This window comes from Cajanus cajan, chromosome 10, assembly GCF_000230855.2.
Source record: "Cajanus cajan strain Asha chromosome 10, NIPB_CcT2T_4, whole genome shotgun sequence".
In the NCBI taxonomy this organism is placed as follows: Eukaryota; Viridiplantae; Streptophyta; class Magnoliopsida; order Fabales; family Fabaceae; genus Cajanus; species Cajanus cajan.
The window spans coordinates 45,626,117-45,648,799 of NC_138526.1; the positions used below are offsets into that span (position 1 = coordinate 45,626,117).

At 30.2% G+C, this 22,683-nt stretch overlaps 2 protein-coding genes across 2 annotated transcripts; both read left to right on the top strand.

Annotated features, from left to right (window-relative positions):
- The first annotated feature begins 2,177 nt into the window (after positions 1–2,177).
- On the top strand, positions 2,178–3,394 carry LOC109788759 (NDR1/HIN1-like protein 1). Its single transcript, XM_020347577.3, has one exon. It carries the CDS (start codon positions 2,320–2,322, stop codon positions 2,983–2,985), a length of 666 nt encoding a protein of 221 aa, XP_020203166.1. The 5' UTR covers positions 2,178–2,319; the 3' UTR covers positions 2,986–3,394.
- A 12,045-nt stretch (positions 3,395–15,439) lies between these two features.
- LOC109788758 (transcription repressor OFP6) lies at positions 15,440–16,379 on the top strand (the record flags this gene model as incomplete). Its single annotated transcript, XM_020347576.3, has 1 exon — positions 15,440–16,379. A coding segment is annotated over one exon (552 nt), but the record flags the coding sequence as incomplete, so codon positions are not given.
- Between the last annotated feature and the right edge of the window lie 6,304 nt (positions 16,380–22,683).

Genomic DNA, 22,683 nt, shown 5'->3' on the forward strand with positions numbered 1-22,683 from the left:
TATTTTGACTTTAGTTTACTTTCTTTGTTTATTTTTATTAATTTATGTTTACTAAAAATACATGTTAAAAAGTTTTTTTTTTTATTAAAATTATTTATGTTTCTATACGTTCTTTATCTCTTAGGTAATATGTTTTCTCTTTTCTGGCAAAAGATATAATTGAAAAATAATGATTAATATGATCTTGAAATTTTGAAACGATAAATACATTAAAAAAAATATGAAAAGTGACAAGATGAACAAAATGAAGGTAATAAGATGAAGCTTCACATAAGAAATCCTTGTGACTATAATGCCCCTACTGTCCCTGCTCTGGATCCAATGCTTTATAAATTCTTCGTTCGTGGTGTGGGGAATGTGTTTGGTTGTCTTCCCTAGTAAAGAAGTTTCTTAGTAATTCTTTTACCTCCTTTTACGAGGACAACGTACTATAAACACTTCAAAATTGCTTTTGTTTAAGTCTAGAGGTTCTAGCTAGCCCCATGACTGGTAGATCCTATTGCTTTAAACTTTTCGGTCTTTCTTTTATGCTTTTAGTTGAGTTTACTTTTACAAACCTGATATCAATATCAAATTATATACCTATTAAACTTTTCGGTCTTTCTTTATATATATTTTTAAGTCAGGTCAAATTATCAATATCAAATATCATGATCTTAGTGGAATTTTCGTATTATACGCTAAATTGGAAAATTCTATGTGTATATATCCACATGTATTGCTGTTGAGCTTTGGTTTCTTTGGTGTCCAGAATGATGATCCTTTACTTAATTTGATTTGACATCTAATTAGCTTCTTAAGTTTTATCGATGTAGTTCAGTTCTGCATGAATTCACTTTCTTGATTGAAATAATGATTTCTTTACAAATTGACATAAGTTTCTGGCAGTAGGTATAATAATTAATTCGGTTACAATTTAATTTGTCCAGTAGCTAAATGTTAAAAATAAAAAAGAGCAAAAATCCCTAATAATATTTATAAAAAATCAGATTTGTAAGTGTTAAAATTTCACTCTAATTTTTGTTTTATATATAATAAAAAAATTATTAAATAAATAGCATATAAATGAAAATGTCGCCGGAAAAGATTTAGTCGTGATATGAGCTAATTTTACTTTAAATTACTAATTAATTTCTAAACTCTTAACTCCTTTTTCATACATCAGAATCGAATTTAATATTACAAAAAAATTAATAATTTATAACTAGTTGAGCTTATTGGTTCGGAATTCCTAAGTTAAGAAAATTTATACATTGCTGTAGAAAGAAATTACGAATTATACATATGGAGATTATAACATTCATTTTTCTAATAGTCATTTAAATCAGAAATTCAAGATAGTACATATATGAGGTCTTTCTTTACAGCAACACGTATGAGGTGTTAATAGCTATCAGAACAGTGTTTGTGGAAATATTTTGGCAAGGTTAACAAATACTAATGGTGTAGTGCATGTCCATCTAAATATTACAAGTACCAAGTAGAGAATTATTATTATTATTAATATAGTTTTTAATCCTTATGCTTTCGGCCTGTCGACAAAAAAAAAATAATCTTCATACTTTCAGTCATATGTATTCACGGTAGTTATTGTATTTTAATTATCTAGAATTTGATTCTTAAATTTTAAAAACTATGTGAATTTAATTATTATTAACTTATAAAAAAAAATATGACGCATTATCAGAAAACAATGATATGTTTTTTAAAGCCGATAACCAAATTCATTAACATGAAAATCTATGACCTTGAACACATTTAACAAACATATAGAGACAAAAATTACATTTTTTTTTCTTCTTCTTATAACTTAAATTCATTTTAGTAATGGAATAAAGAGAGAAGTAAGTATAGGACAAAATTTACATATAATAATTTAACTACTGTTTTTGTTCATTATTTTCCTTAATTAAAATAAGATTTTCACTTATATAATCCATGCACCAAACTTTTTTACGTTAGTTAGCTAATTCCAAATATACTACTACTTTGATTTGAAGAAATATAAAATATATTAAGTACTACAAGCTTTGACGCATGACATATGTGAAGCCAAGACCAAAGTCATCCCAAACATCATTGTTAATTAAACTCATTACCCTAATCTCCCAAATATTAATTGTTTATACCACTCATATGTTCATTCTTTTTAATTTTTATTACATCTCTTACCACCCCTCCTTTTTTTCATCTCTCATATTTTCCACCCCTTCCATTATTGAATTGCCTATATAATCCACACACACACACATACTTAATTATGCAATAAGAAACATTCTCCACAGAGTGAGTACCCATATCCATCATCACACTTAAACCATGACCAAGGAGTGCGGCTACCACGACGACCACCGGCGGCAGCTCCTCCGTCGCGCATTGGCGGCGCTCCTAGGGTTCATATTCCTCATTCTCCTCGTAATCTTCCTCATATGGATCATCCTCCGGCCGACCAAGCCCCGCTTCGTCCTGGAAGACGCCACCGTGTACGCCTTCAACCTCTCCTCCACCGGCGACACGCCCTCCGCCGCAGCCCCCACCCCGAACACCCTCACACTGACCATGCAAGTGACGCTCTCGGCCTTCAACCCCAACAACCGCATCGGCATTTACTACACCAAACTCGACGCCTACGCCTCCTACCGCGGCCAGCAGGTCTCCCTCGCCACCGCGCTCCCTCCCACCTACCAGGGCCACCGCGACACCGCCGTCTGGTCGCCCTTCCTCTACGGCGCCGCCGTCCCCGTCTCCCCCTTCATGCTCGAGATTCTCCGCCAGGACAAGACCTCCGGCGGCGTGCTGGTCAACGTCAAGGTCAACGGTAGGGTTAAGTGGAAAGTGGGGACTTGGGTCTCCGGAAGGTACCATATTTACGTCAACTGTCCCGCCTATATCAGACTCGCCGGAGACCGCGACGACGCCGCCCTCGGAGTTGCCGGACCCGCCGTCAAGTTTCAGCTTTTCCAAAATTGCGTCGTTGATGTTTAGTTTTTTTTTTTCATTTTAATTTTGATAATCATAGTATCGATACAAATTAATATCACAGTTAAAAATAATAATTAATCTCCATCGATCGAAACTGTGAGAAGAGAGTTAAAAGTTGCATTGCATGGTTGGTATATGTTTAGCTTAGTAATGTGTAGTACAAGCAAAGCAAAGCAAAGCAATTTGCTTTCATTGCTATATAGGTACCATATTTCTTTCTTTCTATTAGTCTCAACCACCCTTTTCATAAGTTAATGTCTCCTTTTTCATCATTGATTAGTTACGTGAATCAACCAGTATGTTCAAGTTCGTTTCAGAAAGAATTTTGTTGTTGATAATAATTTTATGTTTATGCATATTTGATGAGAAATATTTATAGTGTATATCAAAATAAAATTTGCTGTGTTTTTAATTTTGTTTTGAGAACTGATATTGGATCAAATTTCCTTCAGTTGTATAGTATATATTTATGATAAATTAAGTTTACGTCAATTTGTGTAAGAATGGTTGTTGTTTTTGTTCGTCAGTCAAAGACCCAACTCCTTGCATGTATAATTGCTTTTTAAAATTTCTAATAAAAAGTAATAAACATGTCTTTTAATTAATTTTTGACTTAAATGTGCACTTTTTAATTTCTTTGAGTAATGGATGACGAGTTTTCGTGGAAGATTTAACTGTGAATCCGAAGATGAAAGGGAAGGATAAAAGTTGAAAACGATGTAGTTTTGGTTGTTGATTGTTCTCATGCATGTGCTTCGACCGGGTTTAATTTTAGCATGGGATTTTGTCTATTGAGAAATCTGATATACTTTTCCTGCAATTTTTAGAGTGTGTACTGTGTCTAATTTTGTCGTAAGAAAGAGACACGTATAAAGAAATTAAATTTTTTAAAAAAATTGATAGACTCGTATTCTCTTTTTGTGGGCTTTTGTATGTGAGAGGGGTAGGTTCTTTTTTCAAAAATTCCAAAAATAGGTAAGTTTTTAAAAATTTCCGAAATAGACAAATCGTGTTTATACAACTTTCGTTATTTTAATATTTTTAAAAATATCAAAGTCGTGGTTGAGGGCACGACTTGACTTAGTCACGCGACTTTGTTATTTTAAAATATTAAAATAACGAAATTGTGTTTATAAACACTACTCATCCATTTTGAGATTTTTTTAAAAAAATACTCATTTTGAGAATTTTAAAAAAAAATACTCATTTTGAGAATTTTTGAAAAAAAACTACTCCTCAGATATACAAAAGCCTTTTTTGTGGGTAGCTCACTCTTATCGAAAATTTGAAGATACCCACCAATTTGTAGTCACAAAAGATATCTTAATTCTTAAATATGAAGATATTCTAAAGGAGTGTCTCCCTCTTTTCTTTTCTTTTTTTTTTTTTACCAAAAATATTGGTTTAAAAATTAATTCTAAAGAATTATTAAAAAAATTAAAATTATGATAAAGTATACTAGTAACAATTGTAATACTTTAAGGAGATTGATAATTATCCTTCTTTTAGTGCTTTGTGTTTTTTTGCTGTTGAATTTCTCTTGAACTGAACACGGGCATTTGCACATGGATAAAGCAAATTGACTGGAATTGGTGTTGACCGAGGTCTTCTTGGGACTATTGTTCTTGGGAATTGAAGGACAATTAGGAGGAGACTTCATTTGATGTTAAACACCTAATTAAGCACATATTATGGACTTCTAGTTTTTTAAGAGCGCGTTCTAAATTGCTTTATCAAGTATTTTACTAGTAACTTCTGCAATGTACACCAGGTTAATTTTTTCATATATAATTAATTAATTTATGAACTAAAATTACTTTATTATTTTTAATACATCAAATTAATATAAAAGTTATTTAATTTTATTTAAATTTAAACATGATAGTATAATAATAAAAATAATATATTTAAGAGAATTAGGTTTATTAGAACTTAAAGTAAGATGTGCTTTAATAAAGATTGTTAGTGTAAGTAGTTCAATACAACTGTTCTTTAATCAATGATCAAGATAAGAATCAACTCAATGAGAAATAATAATATATCTTTATTGAAAGGGAAAAAAAAGGATGAGTTTTTAAATTATAAATGTGTCTATTTAATATTAACTATCATATAAAAGGTATTTCATGCTTTCAAGTATTTATTAAAAATAAAATAAATGATAAAAATAATTGAAATTAAATATGTGCAGTTAGTTAACAATAAGAAGATGTGAATGATTTTGAGTAATTATTTAGAATATATGAGAAGTTTGAAAATAAATATTTGAGATAAAACAATTTAAAACAGTTAATAAATTTACACAATAAAAAGGTGCATCACCTTTATTAATAGTATAAATAATAATAAAATAAAATTTAAAAACATTTTTTAACACTTATTACATTATTGGTTGAAATCAAGATTGACTGATTAAATAAAATACGAGATTTATTAAAATTGATTGGTTCCAATAAGTTTCAACCAATAAAGCAAGTGTTAATTAAAAAGAGTGTTATTAACTTCTTTTAAGGATTATATAAATAATCTCCCAACAAAAATTACCTTTTAATTTATGATTCACTAATTTGCTAACTCTATTATTATTACTATCATTATTATCCTTTTTCTCTTAATTTCAAATAGGACACAGACAAATACCAACAAGATCTAGCAAATTTGATGAACACCTTAATTAATTCTTTAAACATGTTTTCAGGAATTCAATTTATTGATCTTGTGTTTATGAAAAAGAAAACTTATTAAAAGACTCAAAACTCATTTAAATAATTTTTACGTATTAAAATCAATTTATCTTTGACTCCAAATAGGATATCCAAGGTCCAAACTAGGGGGGGAAAATACAAGATATGAATGAAGAAAACTAATGTATGACACGAATATCTAAATTACAGGAGATAAATATTAGGTTGTTATAAATCACATAATCCTTAACAAGTTTTTAAATAATATGTAATCAAGTGATTATTATTTTCTTATAAATAAAAAAATTTAAATATATGTTATCTAATAGTTGATTAACATCGTAGATAATTTAGTGTATTCAGGCAATCTAATAATTATTAGTATAATAGAGTGCGTGTAATTCGGTGTTAGATGGGACCATTTGTGTGGACAACAAGGCACACAAAGTTCACTTTTAAAAGACTTTTGAAGTCATTCGTTGTGGTAGACATAATGAAACGCATATGATTTTGAGTAAGGATAAATATTCGTCGTGGTTTCTTTTACCTCAAGCTTTACAAAAAGTTGGTTCCTGCAGATTCTAAAAGGAGAGATGGGTGAACTTTCTCCAACAACTTCCACTTACCTTTTCATATTCATGTACATTTTAAGGTTAAGTAAAGTTTGGTCTTTGGTCAGCGGTTGGAAATTTGGTGGTTACAACTTACAACTCTCCATATTGCTTCATATTTTCTCCCATTTACCTGCTCTGCTGGCTTGCAGTAACGAACGGATTGAAACTCAAATAAAAGAAATATAATCTAGCGAAAGTAAAACTTGTGATTTCTGAGACTCCAATTTGAAATACAAGTTAAAGATTATAAACAAGTAACCAATCTAGTTAAACTTGAAAGAGTTTTTTTTTTTTTGTTCGTTCCTGGAGTATCTACCGCCGATAGCAGTGACTAATCTCATCGCTACGTTGGAGGCATCTCAAGGAGTGGGATAGCTGGCCCCAAGATTTAACGCGGCTGCATACACAAGACAGGATTTGAACCCCTGACCTTACTTAAGCGTGGATCAACCCCTACCGCTGAATCACGCGCTTGAAGTTACTTGAAAGAGTTTAAACTAGAAGAAAAAAAAAATGTTTTGGAGAATAAAAGGATATGTAAACAAGAATTATTTAATATTTACCACTTGGCTTACATATTTATTCCTCTTCAATTGGTTGTGCTCACCTTCTTTAAAGGATATAATGGGCCCTCGAAGGATTATCTTGTAATTTTCTTTTTTGACCCCTAGACCCTCTTTGATACCAAAAGAAAAATGTTTGTACTAAAGATTCATAAAAATAAAAAAAAATTAAAGAAATTATACCTAATATTTGTCCTTTGAAAGATTGAAGTGATTAATGTTGTGAACAATAAAGTGGAGGGGATAGGGTGAATTTGGACAGATTGCAAAGGAGTGGCAACTTGGATTGAACAGGGAGCAGATCAGTTGGCTTGTTGCCTCATGTACAATGTTTATTTGAGAAAACCACACTCTTCTTTTTTGTTTTGGTGTACTCACAATTTCAGTGGATTCATCTATTTGGCATTCATCTGTTTGTCACCAATGCTAAATCCACAACTACAGTTGAGACACTAGAAGAAAAAAAGTGGGCCAAAGAAAACAAATCTTGGACACTAGATATGGTTACAAATTAAAGCCGTGAAAAATTCTAGTTCAGCCTTTTCTTCTTTGTCAAAGAATGTACACCTGAAAAGATAAGAGGATTACACATCCTGGTTTAAGAAGATGCTCAATAATTTTGCGGTTCATGATAAAATATGAACAGATTTTCCGAGAAAAAAAAGTGGTCTCAATGATTCTAAGTATGAAAAGTATATCTTCTAAAGAAAATTATGTACCTATGTTTTGCCTCTTCCCTTTTATTTCTTTCTTTCTTTATTTTATTTTTTTAGTTTCCTTTCGGAATGTAGTTCGGATTTGATGGGCCTAAACTTTAGTTATGACCCACGACTATTCTGCATAAGCCCGTTTGATATACAATATCTAAGATCAAAGCCCAGGAAAACTTGGACTTCACGTCTCGTTGGTTAAAAGTATGAATTATGTCAAAAAGTAGAGCCTAATAAAATAAATGAATATCTAAAAGCATCTCCCCGTTGATGAAGACAATTTTACGGTCTTCAATCTTGCTATAATTCACCTTCAAACAAGGGCCAAATGAAAATGCATTTCACGGATCTATGTTTAGCTGTGAAAAAATTGAAGTCTAGATCGTGGTGGTTGATGGAGGGAGATGCAAATTTCAAAGTAAAATGAAAATTGATGGGAGGTTGATGTAAATGGATTTAGAACCGTTGTTAATCCATCCTTTGTATTAGAGTCTAACTCAATCCTATAAAATTGACTTGTAAAGTAAGATTTTTTTCGCTATTTTTCACTTATATACTATTTAGTTGGATTTGGTACGTGGATAAATGGTGGGCGACCATTTTTAATAATCTATTGACGAGAGTTGAGGTTTTTTTTCTTCTTAATATACTCTCCTCATGCTCATGATATATATATATCAATGGTGGGTGACCTATTTAGAGTGGATCTAGATGATCTAGATATCATCTTATAATAGTGAATTTGAGGCTAACTCAATTCTACAAAATCGGCTTGTAAGATAAGGGTTATTTTCTATTTACATACTATTTAATTGTCTAATCTTTAGTCGATGTGGGACTTGAATTTTTTCTAATACTTTTTAATATTATTTTTGGAAACAACAAATTGGGTGAGGCCCACAAAGTAAAAGGTCGATGGATCAAATCTAGGTACATAAAAGAAATCTAAATAAACTAATTTAAATTTAAAATCGAACTACACTATTTTTAAAAAAAAAATATAATCAGTTTTTTAAAAAAATTAACCCGCATTATTTACATAAAATAAATTTTAAAATAATAAAATAAAATAAAATCAAAATAATTAACTTATGTCTGATATTAAACAAATTGATCTGATAAGTTGATGTTATTAGATTCCTAATGTATTCTCTTAGAGGAGAAAGGAAATTAAGAAATCTGAACACAGCTTTCAGGTGCTGAAAGTCTTTTTCTTTACGTTGAATATAAAGACAAAGACAAGGACTTTCTTAAACAATTGTTATGTTAATTACTCCATCCGTGTTATAATAATTGTCATTAAGAGAAATTAATAAATAAATAAAAGAAAATAGAAATTTTACAAAACTAACATAATTACTCCCTTTTTATAATAGGTGCTGAAAGTCTTATTTCTTAACGTTGAATGTAAAGATAGTAGTACTTTCTTAAAAATTGCTATCTTAATTACTCTATCCAACTTATAATAATAAGTATTATTTTTTTATATTCTATAAAACTAAGGGAAAAATGATAATTAAATAGATAAAAAAATGGTAATTTTATAAAACTAGACTAATTACTCCCTCTATGACTCTAGTTTTAATATTTAAAAACATTTAAAAGTAATAATATTCTCACTTTTTAATATAATATTAATTAATTTTCTTATAATTATAACGCCTCTTCATTTATTTTTTTTAAATATCAGAATTAATGTATTTATTGACATAATAAATTATTTTAGTAAAATTGTATAAAAATATACATTTATTATTATCCTTAATATGTATGTAAAAACTTTAAACTACAATAATCGTGAAATGAAGAGAGTATTAATTTTCTTTATTAAAAACGATCAACATAACAACAATTTTCTAAAGAATAAAACTTCCTTCCTTTTATTTTTTTTTAATGTTTTGTTTGATAATTTTAATTTGTTTCAATTTGATTGTCGTTTTACAATATCATGTAACATTATATTTTTTTTCCTATTATATACCTTAGTGATTATTAATGCATTCTTTAATTAGTGTGTTGTTTTTCTTCTTCAATACTTATTTTATTGGCGGAAATTCAAAAGGCTTAATGATATATTATAATTTTTTATATGAAATCAGACATTAATTATTTTTAATGTTTGTGTCAAAATTTTAAATGTCAAACTAAAAGAAACGAAGGAAGTAATATAAAGGAAAATGTATCTGCACCTATTAAGAAATCAAAAGAATTTTTTTTATTGACAAATGTATTGGCACATTCTACTATGTAATTTTATTTAGCAAAATCTTATTAGGAATATAAGTGGAAAAGGAGCACTTTCTCCATCCTATGATAAGTGTTTGAAGAAAAAATAAGTCCTAAAATAATTGTCATGATAATTTTTCAATGTAGTATTAGTTACCTTTTTTCATTTATATCCCTTGTAATATTTTTTAAAAAGTGATTATTGTGTTGCATCATTTATAGCAAAGAAGATTAATTATAAGATTAATTTTGTAAAATTATTATTCTCTTTTATCTACTTGATAGTTTTTCTTAATATATGTAAAACAATATAGGATGATACTTATTATGAAACGGAAGAAACTACTACCTCTAACCCTTATTTTGAGTAACATAGCACAAATCATTAAGACAAAAAAAAATTAATATGGTTATTTTTAACGAATTCTAGAATAATTTTTTATTCCAAATATACCATTTACTTTAAGTGGTTGTTGATGAAACTAGTTTGAAGATGAATGATGTTTCTCTTCAACTAGCTTCAATGTGTGTTTAATCTTCTTCTATGAATCTTTAAAGTTCAAAGAAATCAGCCAATAATGGAAGGAGAAGGAGGTAGAATTGCACTACATCAAAATGTAGATGAGCAAGAGAGGAAAAACATGTCACAAGGAGAAATTTCTTGATAAAAATTTGTAAGGAAAGAATTTCTCCAAAAGAGAGAACTAGACTTTTGGTCCCTTGACATGATGTCATCAATTGTCATATTTAATATTAGTTATAAGTAAATGCATAATAGAGTTGACAATAAATGAAGGATATAAAAGAGATTTAATCCTGAATAACTTTAAAAGTTAATGATTGTTGTTTATAATTAATAAAAAAATAAAAAAATTGTTACTTAGAATTAAGGCAAGATATAATAATAATATTGAAATACTAAAATGACACTTATTTAAAAAAAAATTGTCACACTTATTGTGTGATGAAGGGAATACTATTTTTTTACAAAGCTTTCAAAGCATCATACTTGTTATTATCTTTCTTTCATTCCTATTTATAAGATCCAACTTAAAATAATTGCTTCTTTTTATTATATTGTCTTATTTATTAATTATTTTTAGACTAAATATTTCAATTAAAGTGTGTTTTCTTAATTTGATAAAATGCATTAATTATAAAATTTTTAAATAACAAACACTCTAATTAATTAGGAGAAAGATGAGTCTTAATTAGGAGAGAAAAATAATATAGAACAACCATTCTAATTTTTCAGAAAATATATGAATATTAATTAGAAAAGAGAAGTAATATAAGAATAATATTTTAAAATATATATACAAATAAAATAACTTTATTATTATTGTGAGACCCCCGTACGGACTTCCTTTCTTCCCCAACTCTCTTACTCTCTAACTCTCATTTTCTCCTTACTCACTCTTGTACCTTGGGTCTCATTCTTCACTCTCTTCATTTTGCTGATTCAAGGTGGTAGTGCGGAGTAGTTGTGGTTTCCTAGCTGAGTTACGGAATCTTCTTTTCTCCTCCTTTAGATTTTTCAAGTTCTTCTTCAACCCTCTTCTCCAATTTCTTCATCCCGAAGCTCGGAATCTTCTACCGAGGTAAGGGAAGCTAGTTATTTTGGCTGTTTTTGACGTGGAATGAGTCTTCGATACTCTTATGCTGTTTGCCAATGGATGATTTCTGGCTGAGATCGATTAAAATTGAATTTTTGGAGTTTTCGGAACTTTGAAGAAATTTTGGGGTTTTTGATGATTTTTGTTTGCATGTTGAAAATGAGCTGTTTTTATTGATATTTGATGGGAATGGGAACTTTTGGCTGGATTGCATGTGGATTTGCTGTTAAGTTTTGCAAGATTTGGAAAATTTTCGAACTTGGGGAGAGTTGCTGCTGAGTTCGCGCTGGGCGCCGTTCTTCGCGCCAGGCGCGTGACCACCAGGGGACTCTGTTTAGGCAAGCCCGCCGGGCGCAAAGCTGTGTGCGCCGGGCGAGCTTGCAAATGGGAGTCTCTGGTTGGCCCACGTCGGGCGTGACTTGAGCTGCGCCGGGCGCGATATCAAGGGTGACATGTTTTGAGTATTTTGGTGCCGCGCTAGGCGCGGGTTTGGGCTCGCTGGGCGCGGAGGCTCCTTGGGAGTCTCTGCCAAGAGAGCGCTGGGCGCAATGCGATTTGCACCGAGCGCGAGACCTTGGTAGGTCTCTGCCTTCCCCACGCTGGGCGCGGGTTAGGCCACGTTGAGCGCATGAGACTCCTTAGAGTCTCTGCCTGGCAGGCGCTGGGCGCAATTGGAATTGTGTCAGGGGCATGAGAGTCTTGGACTCTCGGGTTGAGTCTCGCCGGGCGCGAGTATTCTTGCGCTGGGCGCGCTGGCCCCTGGTGCTCTCGGGTTGAGCCGCGCTGGGAGTGACCTCGAGTGCGCCGGGCGTGCAAGGAGATATGGTTATACATGCTATTAGTTGTTGAATTTTGCTGAGATTGATGATCAATGTTGTTATATGCTGAACTAGGCCGATCTTGATGAATATGTTGTGCTGACTAGGTGATAAGGCTGAAAAAATAATGTTTAGCTGTATTAGAGGTGTAATGTTGTGCTGAGTTGGGCTGTGATCGATGAATTAAAAAGTTGAGTCATAGTCTTGTGGTACTATGGAATGTTAGGCTAAGTTGTGAGTAATAAGTGTGTTGAATTGCTGTGTTGTCCTGTGCTGTGCTATGCTGAACTGAATTGTATGATGTTATAGCCGCTAAGTCGGTGCTGTTATTAGCCACATTTGTGGTGCTGTTATAGCCGCTAAGTCGGTGTTGTTGTTGCCGCTAAGCGGTGCCGTTATAGCCACCATTGTGGTGCTGTTATTGCTGCTAAGCAGTGCCGATATTGCTGCAATGCGGTGCTGAGAATGTTGTATGCTGTGAGTGGTATAAGAAGTGCTGGTATGTTGATAGCCGTAGTTGTTTTCTATCATTATATTACGCATATATGTATGTTGACTTTATTTACACTAGCTTACCCTTTATTGTTTCCATGATGTTTGGACTGCAATGATCATACTATGTATGGAAGCAGAGCAGGGATAGGTGGATGACTAGTGGTGAGTCTTCAGCGGATCGGCGGAGCTGATTTCTTTTGTGGCTGTTTTGTTGTTGAGCTACTTGGGATAGTAGCATTTGGTTGAAATTTTTGTACACTTTAACTCTGTTCAAATTGGATCATGTATATGTATATTCTAGACTCTATGTGTATACAATTATTCTTTTCTGTGCGGTGTTTCTAGTGTGTTGTGCCGTGTTACAATTATAAATTAAATTAACTATTTTTTTTAATATCAGTGAATTAAGTAATTGAATGAGAGTATTTCGATTAGATATTGCTTTTAAATGCTATTGAATGTCATACGAAAGTAGTAAAAGTCTTTAAAGGCTTTCATTTAATATTATTGAAAAGATAATGCTTTTAAACACCGTTGAATGTTGCCATTAAATAGCATTGAATGTTGCATTTAAATTTTAATACTGTTGAATGCTTCACATGCAAGGAAAAAAACTGTCTCACAATAATTATAACATCTATAAAAAAAATTCAAATTGAATTATTTTCTCACTTCTAAATATAATATTTTTCGTCCTATAATAAGCGTCACATTTAAAAGAAGAAGAAAAACAAGTCTTAAAATAAATGTGGTTTAACTTTTTAATATTAATTTATTTATCATGTTTATTTATAAATTAAATCAACTTTTATATATTAAAACATCAATATTGTTTTAAGGGGTTATTTAAATTGATAGAAATATTTTTTACTTTTTTTTTATACTTTTTATCTAATTATATTTTTTATTTATCATGTTTATTTTTATCAATTAAATTTTAATATTTTTAAAATAAATTATTAAATATTAAATTAATTTTATGTTGTAATATAAATTATTTATTTTATATCTAAAGTATAATTTATATGTTTTTTTATATAATAATTTATATGTTTAAAAATATCTATTTATATAAATTTTAAATACAATTTATATATTCAAATATTGTATTTATTTGTATGATTTAAATATGGTTGTAGTCTTTACAAAATAAGTATATTTTGGTTTTGGTATGTGTAAAACTTTTTATTTTTTATTTTTATTTTTCATTCTTCTAAAATTTAATATTGTTGTTTTTGTCTCTACTACTTTGTAACCATTTATAACTATTTATATGTGCATTAGAAAATTATGTGAGCATAAGTAGTATCTATAACTATTTGTGACACTTATGCATGTGGCACTTCTAAATTTTTGTTTAAATCCTTAAAATAAGTGTTATATATATATAGCTTGAAATGGTTATTAGAAAAAAAAATAGTGACTTAAAATTTTAGAGGATTAGAATCAAAGAAAATACTAATTTTACATGGGTCATAACCAAAATTTGTTTATTTTATTTAAAAATGTATCTAAATTTATTTGTATATATGATTTGTTATAAATTTTAGTTATATAAGTTAGCATGTATAGATATGTTAAAATACTATTTTTTATATCATAGTAATGATAAGAATATCTACGAGTTTCATCGAAAATTAATATCTTTTGAGACCTTAATTGTATTAAGATCATCCATCCCAACATATTTTTTTATCAAACCCAGGACTCATTAAAATACTAGTTAGCTAAAAATTCCATACAAAAAAAAATTCATTATTTTTAATTTCTTTAATTATATATTTAATCTTAATTCTTAACTATCTTCTTTCTTTACCAAAAAAGATTCTTAACTATCTTCTTTAAATCCTCTTTTATTTATATCTCTAAATAAAATTTCAATATGTTTTCTAAAAAAATTATCGATTAACATTATATCATAATACAAATTATTAATTAAAAATATAAAATATAATTTATTAGTTCAAAATTATTTATATGTTATAATATAATTTATATATTTAAAATACTTATTTATTATAAGTTTTAATTACATTATATTCATTCATTAAAATATTTTTATTGTTTACAAGATTTCTTTATTTTAATTTGAGGTCATGATATCTTATATGATTAACAAAGAAAAGTTAGTTGGGAAAGACTAAAAAATCAGATAAGCTTGTGCGAATGAAATAACGTAATTGACATATATATTATTAAACCATGTTATCATTGGAAGGCGCTAATTAAGAAAGTAGAAGCAATTGACAAATGAAACATGATTTTTTTTAATCAAAATCATGAAACATATTTTGAATAGAAATATTGTTATCGATAGTAAACGATAATAAACGCTAAATAAGAATCTTATCGTGAGGGTCTCTCCCGAAAGAGCGTTCACATGATTAATAAGTCCTTCATAATACTTTATGCCTTCCACCCTTTCATTAACCTAAAACCCTTTCTCCCAAACACTTTCCAATTTCCAATCCACAACCCCACTTTCCCCTTTCATTCTCTTTCTCTCTACTCTCTTCCATCTGCGTTTCAAAAGGACTTCTACCAACAACACCCTCCTCTCTTGTTAGAATCAACCTCGTAGTCCTCTTTCTCAAGAATTTTGAAAACCCTAGCCTCAAAACTTTTGAAATCTTGTTGTATAGCGTCACCACAATTGTGGTGCCTGGTACTGTGATTGAATCGGAGGTTTTCTCTTAGTATAAAACCTTGTTTGTTATTTGTGTGATTGTTGATATTAATATTAATGTCTTCCAACAAGAGAAGGTTCATGAAAGCCCTATTCAAATCAAAAGGAAGCTGCGGGTGTAGCAAACCGAAATCATCTGAAGTACAAGAACCCACCCTAAAACCAAGAATCTCCATTTACCAAAACACAAACCCTAGCAGCAGCCTCAATTCATCCACCACTTCCGGCGACCGCAACGGCGACGACGAAGACGAAGTCTTCACCTCCACCACCATCTCCGAACCCGACACAAACCTAAACCACTACAAGAGCAATATCATGAGCGCGAAACTGGTGGACAGCATCGCCGTGGAGAAGGAATCGAAGGACCCACATAAGGATTTTCGTGATTCCATGCTCCAAATGATCTTGGAGAGAGAGATCTACACCGAAACCGATCTTCAGGAGCTTCTCGAGTGCTTCCTTCAGCTCAACGCCACGTGTCACCACCAAGTCATCGTCGACGCCTTCGTGGAGATCTGCGAAGAAGCGTTTCCGAGGAAGAATACGAGTCCTGAAGCGCGTCGCAGGAACCAGATCATGCGAAAGAGTCGGTGAACGTGTGTAGGCCACGTGAAGGCATTGAATTCTCACGTGCATGGAAACGTCACGGTTTCAAACTCATCTCTTCATTTATTCATTTATCTAACTGTTACGTTAGTGGGGTTGGAACTAGGAAGGAGTTGGATTAGTTCAAAATTTATTGAGTTTTGAGGAATTTGAGATTTGAAATTTGGCTGTGGAACCGAAAGAGGAAAAATCAAGTATGAGTATCCCTGGAGTGAGGAAAAATCTGTTTCGAATGAATAACTTTGATCTATTTTAGTGTAAAGCTCCCGTTCAATTATGTAATGCCCTTTCAATTGATGACTTTACAACTTACAGTATAGGTATATTATTCAACTCATTAAATGATATAACAGTATAATTTTTCATCGTTTGCAAATATATTGATTATTTAGTAGAATTTAATTTGTGCAAGATAATTGGTTATATTAATTCTTCAGTAGAATTTTAATTTGTGTGAGAAAATTGGTTATAGTATATAGGTTAAAATATTTTTTTTTAGTTTATATAGTTTTTCGCATAAAATATTTTTTAAAATCTATTTAGTTTTTATATTTATCTCTTTCAATTTTTTTAGTTCTTATAATTTGGGATAAATATTTTTAATTATTATAATTATATTTTTTTATCCTTATAGTTTCTGTCGTTATTTTTTTTTTATGTTGTCTCTTTTATATTGATGTAATAAAGGTATTAATTCAATTTTTTATATCTGATGTCAAATTTATTTTACTAAAACTACTTTAAATTAGGTCTATTGTAACATTCCAAGTTTTCACTAATAAATTAATAATAGTTTTAAATTAATTAATTGGGTTATTTTAAATAGGTGCATTTTATTTATATGGAAAATATGGTTTTCAATTAATATTATGTTTTATTTTAATATCTTGAGAAAAGAGAAGTGTAATCATGGTTTAATTGTTTTACTGATGAGTTAAACGTGAGTTAGAGAGTTTATGAGGGGGTTACATACCAGTTTATGTTTTCGTACTCTAAAGAATTTGAAGAACTAGAGAATAATAGAGGTCACCTCAAAGATTCATGTCCTGCATTTAGCATTCACTGAGATAAAGGGAGTAGTGAGTATTCTTGCACTAGACGTGAAATATATGTTGGGTAATAATATTGCCCCTCAATCTCTTTCTCTTTTGGATGTGTTGTATGAAGGAACAATCCCAATTTCTATTCATGACTTGTAATTCTATACTTTATGTAATTCCTTAGTATTATAATTGATGTTGTTGATTGACATTCATATTTAATTGTATGTAATTACTAATCTTGTGGATCTTGAATTGCCTATGGATTCTTGTGAGAATCCTAAGGGGGTGAACATATTGTGTTAATTAATATGAAATAATTGAGATGAGCATGTGAGAATATGTAACTAATGACTTATAATGACTTATAAATGTGTAATTTGACCTTTAGAATGTTATTGTCGATTGAATCATGAATTGAGTGATATTTCAGTTATGTGATTTTCACTTCTCTGTAATTTGGCATCTCTGATATGATGTCAGACACCACTATGGGCCACCAAGTGTGAGAGTGGTTGAGAGCACAGTTTTCTCTTTGTGAGTTGGTCCATGTTGGGTGGAGGAGTTCTAAGGGGCTTCTTGTGATAATTTTGTGAGGCGTGAGCTTGGTCACCCTAGTCATGGTTTGTCTAGAGAGCAATGTGTTTTCTCTAAGTGAATCGCGTCGGGCATAGGGTAGCAATTGTTGGGCATTATCTTGTGCCCTTTGTTCTCAATTTCTTGAATTTTTTTACTTGAATTTTAATTGTAGATTTTACTCTTGATAGGTGTAATTTTAATTTCTTCCAAATGTTTAATTTTATTTAACTTTTAGTTATTTATGTCAGCATTTGCCTGATGCAGCAAGGGTGTGGATGCAGAAAATTGAGAAAAGTTTGTCGCTCCAACTCCATGAGTTGATTTTTCTTTTTCGTTCTATTGGTTGTGTTCATGTTCCGTTAGAAAATCATATCGGTAAAGAAAAGGTCAAATGTTTTTATGAGATTCAGATTTGTATATATGAAAATGCATTTACTAAAAAAATTTAATTTTTTAAATGAATCTGCAAATTTTAAAAAAGGTGAGATTTTTGTCTCTAAACTAAGAAATGGTCTGACTTTATAATTTTTAATAATTAATGAAATAATTGAGAGATTGAACCAGCTATAGTAGTAGCATTTTTCACTGGCTGTATATGTTTTCCTATGGAGTAATTAAAAGGAAACAAAATCTGGAACATTAAAAGCAGAAAGAACCTGCAGAGTTCATATCCGGGTTTCTAGTTTTTATTTCTTTTCTAAAGACACTACTATTATTTTTAGAGCATGTTGAATGATCAACATGCTGTAAAGATTAATTTAATAAAAAAATAAGGTTTAAATATATTTTAATTCTTCAAATTCAAAGTAAATTTATTTTTAGTCTTTTAAATTTAAAATTAATTTTTTTGTACTGTAATTTCAAACAAAAAATATTTTAAATCTTTATACTCAAATTTTGTTAAAGAATTTATGAAATAAAGTTCCATAAAATCTATCGACTGATATTTTTATCAGTGAAAACATCACATTAAACTCAACTAATAATACATAATCGTCTCAATCTCTCATTTTTATGTATGTTATTGGAAACTCGAGTGACTAAAATAAGATTTTTAAAAATTACATAAAATAAAATCAATAATTTTAAATTTGAGGAAAAAAAAATTATCTTAAATTTAAGAGACTAAAAATATATTTTAAGTCAATAGAAAATAAATTCTAAAGGAAAAAATAGTTTTTCAACAAAAGATTTCCAGACAATTATGTTCTATTTAGAGCAAATCCTTAATTTAGTTAGACAAATGTTACTTTATATTCTAATTAGTCAATAAAATAATAAATTAATTTGTGAAATATTAAAAATCATGTTATATAATCTTTAAAATATTAAAAAAAATTAAATTAGTCTCTCCAATAATAGTAACATAATAGAGATCAAATTGATAAAATTTTAATACTTTAAAATCACTTATAAAAATTTCACTACTTTTTTTAGAATTATTTAGGGAAATGTGTCATGATACACTTATAGTGACTTGATTTCATCTATTTAATAAAAATGTCAAGCTTAAATTTTTAAAAATATCTATTTGTTTAAAGAAAAAGTTAGTTTAGACTTATAAAAAAGTCTGTTAAGTCTGATAGGATATCCTATTTATCTATATGATATAATAAAAATAATATACATATTACATTATTAAAAAATATAATTAAATAAATAAATTTGTAATACAAAATTAAATTATTAATATTTTTTACATTTCCACGATACTTAAACATTTTATATTTTTTATTTGAACAAAATCAAAAATTGGAACTCTAACAACATCTTCACCAAGTTTAGAATATTTAGAAAAGAAAAAAATAAATAAATCTTCTCAACCTTAACTCTCTCTCTCTCTCTCTCTATATATATATATATATGAGGAGGGTTCAAACGACACCGGTGTAACTTTTACTAAGTGTTACACCGCTCAATAACTTTAAATTAAATGTGAAATTATTAAATTCAACTGTTAGATTGAAGGTTCTTTACTCTTAGATCATATATACAAAATTTTATATTAATCCAAGATGAAGATGATTTGATACTTCATTCTTATAAAACAAAATTGACGTAATATATTTATTTCAAAATATACTAAAATACGAACATTTTGATTACCCTCAAGTTGTTGTTCAATTTTAAAAAAAATTTGATATACACATATAAAATGATATGAATTTTCAATCTAACGGTTAGATTTACAAAATTCACATTTAATTTAAAGTTATTGAGCAGTGTAACACTTAGTAAAAGTTACACCGGTGTCGTTTGAACCCCCTATATATATAAAGAGAGAGAGAGAGAGCGTAAGGAAATTAAGTTTTGTAACACCCATTTATCTCTTCTAAATATGACATATAATTATTTAATTATTAAGTTGAATAAATAAAATAAAATTATAAGAAATTATTTAAATTACACAACCTATAATACCAAAATAATTAGAGTTACATTAAGGATAAATTCATTTATTACACATAAATATAATTACAAGTCATATTTACTAGCATTTTTCCTAAGTACTTATAAAAGTAGGAAATGTTTGTTTTTTTTATTAATATTTACAAACCACTTTCATAATTCTTATGTTATTTTTCACAATTCTTATGTTATTTTATAATAACAGATGTTATATATTATATAGTAGGTTGACATGATTTGTTGGAGGTGTAACACTATCATCTCATAGCCCTGGTTGTTTGATTTGATAACTACTGTTGAGAGTTATGGGCTGAGAGACCCTGAAGCACGTTGATCTCTTAAGGCTGGATCAAAGATAAGTGGAGCCAGTTCAGGAAAAGTATAAAAGAAATTTTTTCAAAAGGAAGCTCACAACTCATGTTTTCTAGAACTTTAGAGAGAAGCTAGAGAGATATTACTGAATCCAGGTAGGCTTTGTGGTTGGAATTCGAGCTTGTGAAGGCGGAGGATTCAAATCGGTGTCGTACAAAGTTTCTTCTCTTCTCCTATTGCGGGTTTGAGTCTCCAAGAGGTAATGAAAGCAATGATTTTGAATTTAGGGTGCATTATGTGGCTGTGATAATTGGGATGAGTTGTTTATCTTTTTTATTGATTTGAGGATGAATTTGAAAGGGGTTCCATGGGTTTTGAGTGTTCAAAGGTGTTCATGGAGGTTCATGCTTGAGAGGGGATTGATTTTTAGTTGCATGTTGCTTTTGATGATGAATTTGTGTTGTATAGATATTGGTCAAGATGTTGTATGTTATGGAAAATTTTTGGTTTTTAGGTATTTGGTGAAATCAAGTTCTACAGAAATGTAGAATCTGATATCGTGTCAGACACGCCATCAAGGTGTCAAACATGGTTCTAAAGGAGAGGTTTTTATCTCACTCACTCTAGGCGGGGAATTGGTTGCACCAAACATAAGGAGAGAGAATCGTCTCAGGTTGGAATCACATCAGACAAGGGTTGAATGGTGCCAAGCGTGAAGAGAGAGACTCGTATATCTGTCTGGGTTCATGCCGACGTTAAAATGTGAAGCGTCAAGCGTGAGTTAGGCAGATAACTATTTTCCTGATTGGGGTTGGGTGTAGGTGTTGATATGCCAAGCACAATAATGTGTGGCACTCTCTACCCCAACCACACTAGGCACAAGTGTGGTGATGTCGAGTGTGGACGAGATAGGAAGCTCTCTGCCTCATTGATGCCATGCACCTGGTGAGAGGTGCCAAGCGTGAATTGGATGATTAGAAGTTGCATTCTTGTGATGTTTTATAGTTGATTGATGATAGATAAGTTGTATGAAGAACAATTAGTTGTCCAATGTTGTTTTACAGTTGATGTGTGATGACTAAGTTGTATAAGTGGTATGGTAAGATGTTATCTGAGTTAATATGTAATGAGTTGAGTATGTTGCAAAGCTATAAGTTGTTATAGTTGCTTAAATTGATTTATGATGTTGTTTGCTCAAGATGTGAATGTTGAAAAATATGTATGTTGTATAAGTTGACATGTTATGAAGTTGAAAGTTGAATGTTGTATGTTGTTAAAGCTGATAAGTTGAATATTGAAAGATGAATAAGTTGTTAAGTTGGTAAGTTATAGATATGTGGGTTAGATGCATATCTTAGCTACTATACATAGAAACTAGATGAGAGTTAAAAATATTTCCAAACTTAATATTTCATTGTATGGATATATGTTGCAGTGCTTCAAGAACCTGGTTGAACCCTTCAGTAGGTAACTTGACCTCTGAATGGATAAGTTATTTTTTAGTTGTCTCTAATAGGTTCTATGTGGTATCCATGTGTGGGCAAGATCGAGGCACATGTGTATAAAGCGACCAACTGAATAAAGTATCAGATCAGAGACTTATTTTCTAACATAATATTATAGGGTTGTGATATTTGTAGGGTAGTTGGTAAGTTAATCTTATAGTTGGTTTAGTAGTGCAGACTAATGTCATGGTAGACCCATACCCAAACTGTTATATCCTAACATAGTATCATACTTCTTTTGTTTAAGTGGTGAAACCTAAGAAATAAATCTAGCTTATGCTAGCTATTGTTTTTTGCCTCAATGTCAAACGTTGATTCTGGTATTATACCAGTCATTGTGATTTAATAGGGTAAAGTCACTTAAACTACTCACCCTGTGTTGTTGGAGATCTTCATAGTTGATATGCGTGACAATATATTAGATGATGTAAAAGTATGTATGTTGATTGATGAATATGTTGTGAATTGTTAAGTTGCTAGGTTGATGATGCCATGTTGTAAGATGAAATGTTTTAATATGTTGATGTTAAATAAGTTTATATATGTTGAATTCTTTTCACTAGCTTACCTTTTGTTTTCCTTGTGGTGAGAACTACGATGATCATACTTGATATAGGAGTAGGACAGGATTAACAGGATGGCTTGTGCAGTTGAAGGCTAGTCACACTAGAGATGGCAAGATTTAGTTTACGGCTACTTGATGTAGTCATGTTTTGTATAGATGTCGATTGACACTTAAGTTTATTTTACTCTTAATTAGTACTATATTTTGTATATAATTGGTGCTTATAGCATATTGAGTTACTGACTGTATTATAAACTTTGTTTATGATGC

Coding starts and splice junctions, on each gene's coding strand:
- LOC109788759 (XM_020347577.3), top strand. CDS start 2,320: ATGACCAAGGAGTGCGGCTACCACGACGACCACCGGCGGCAGCTCCTC.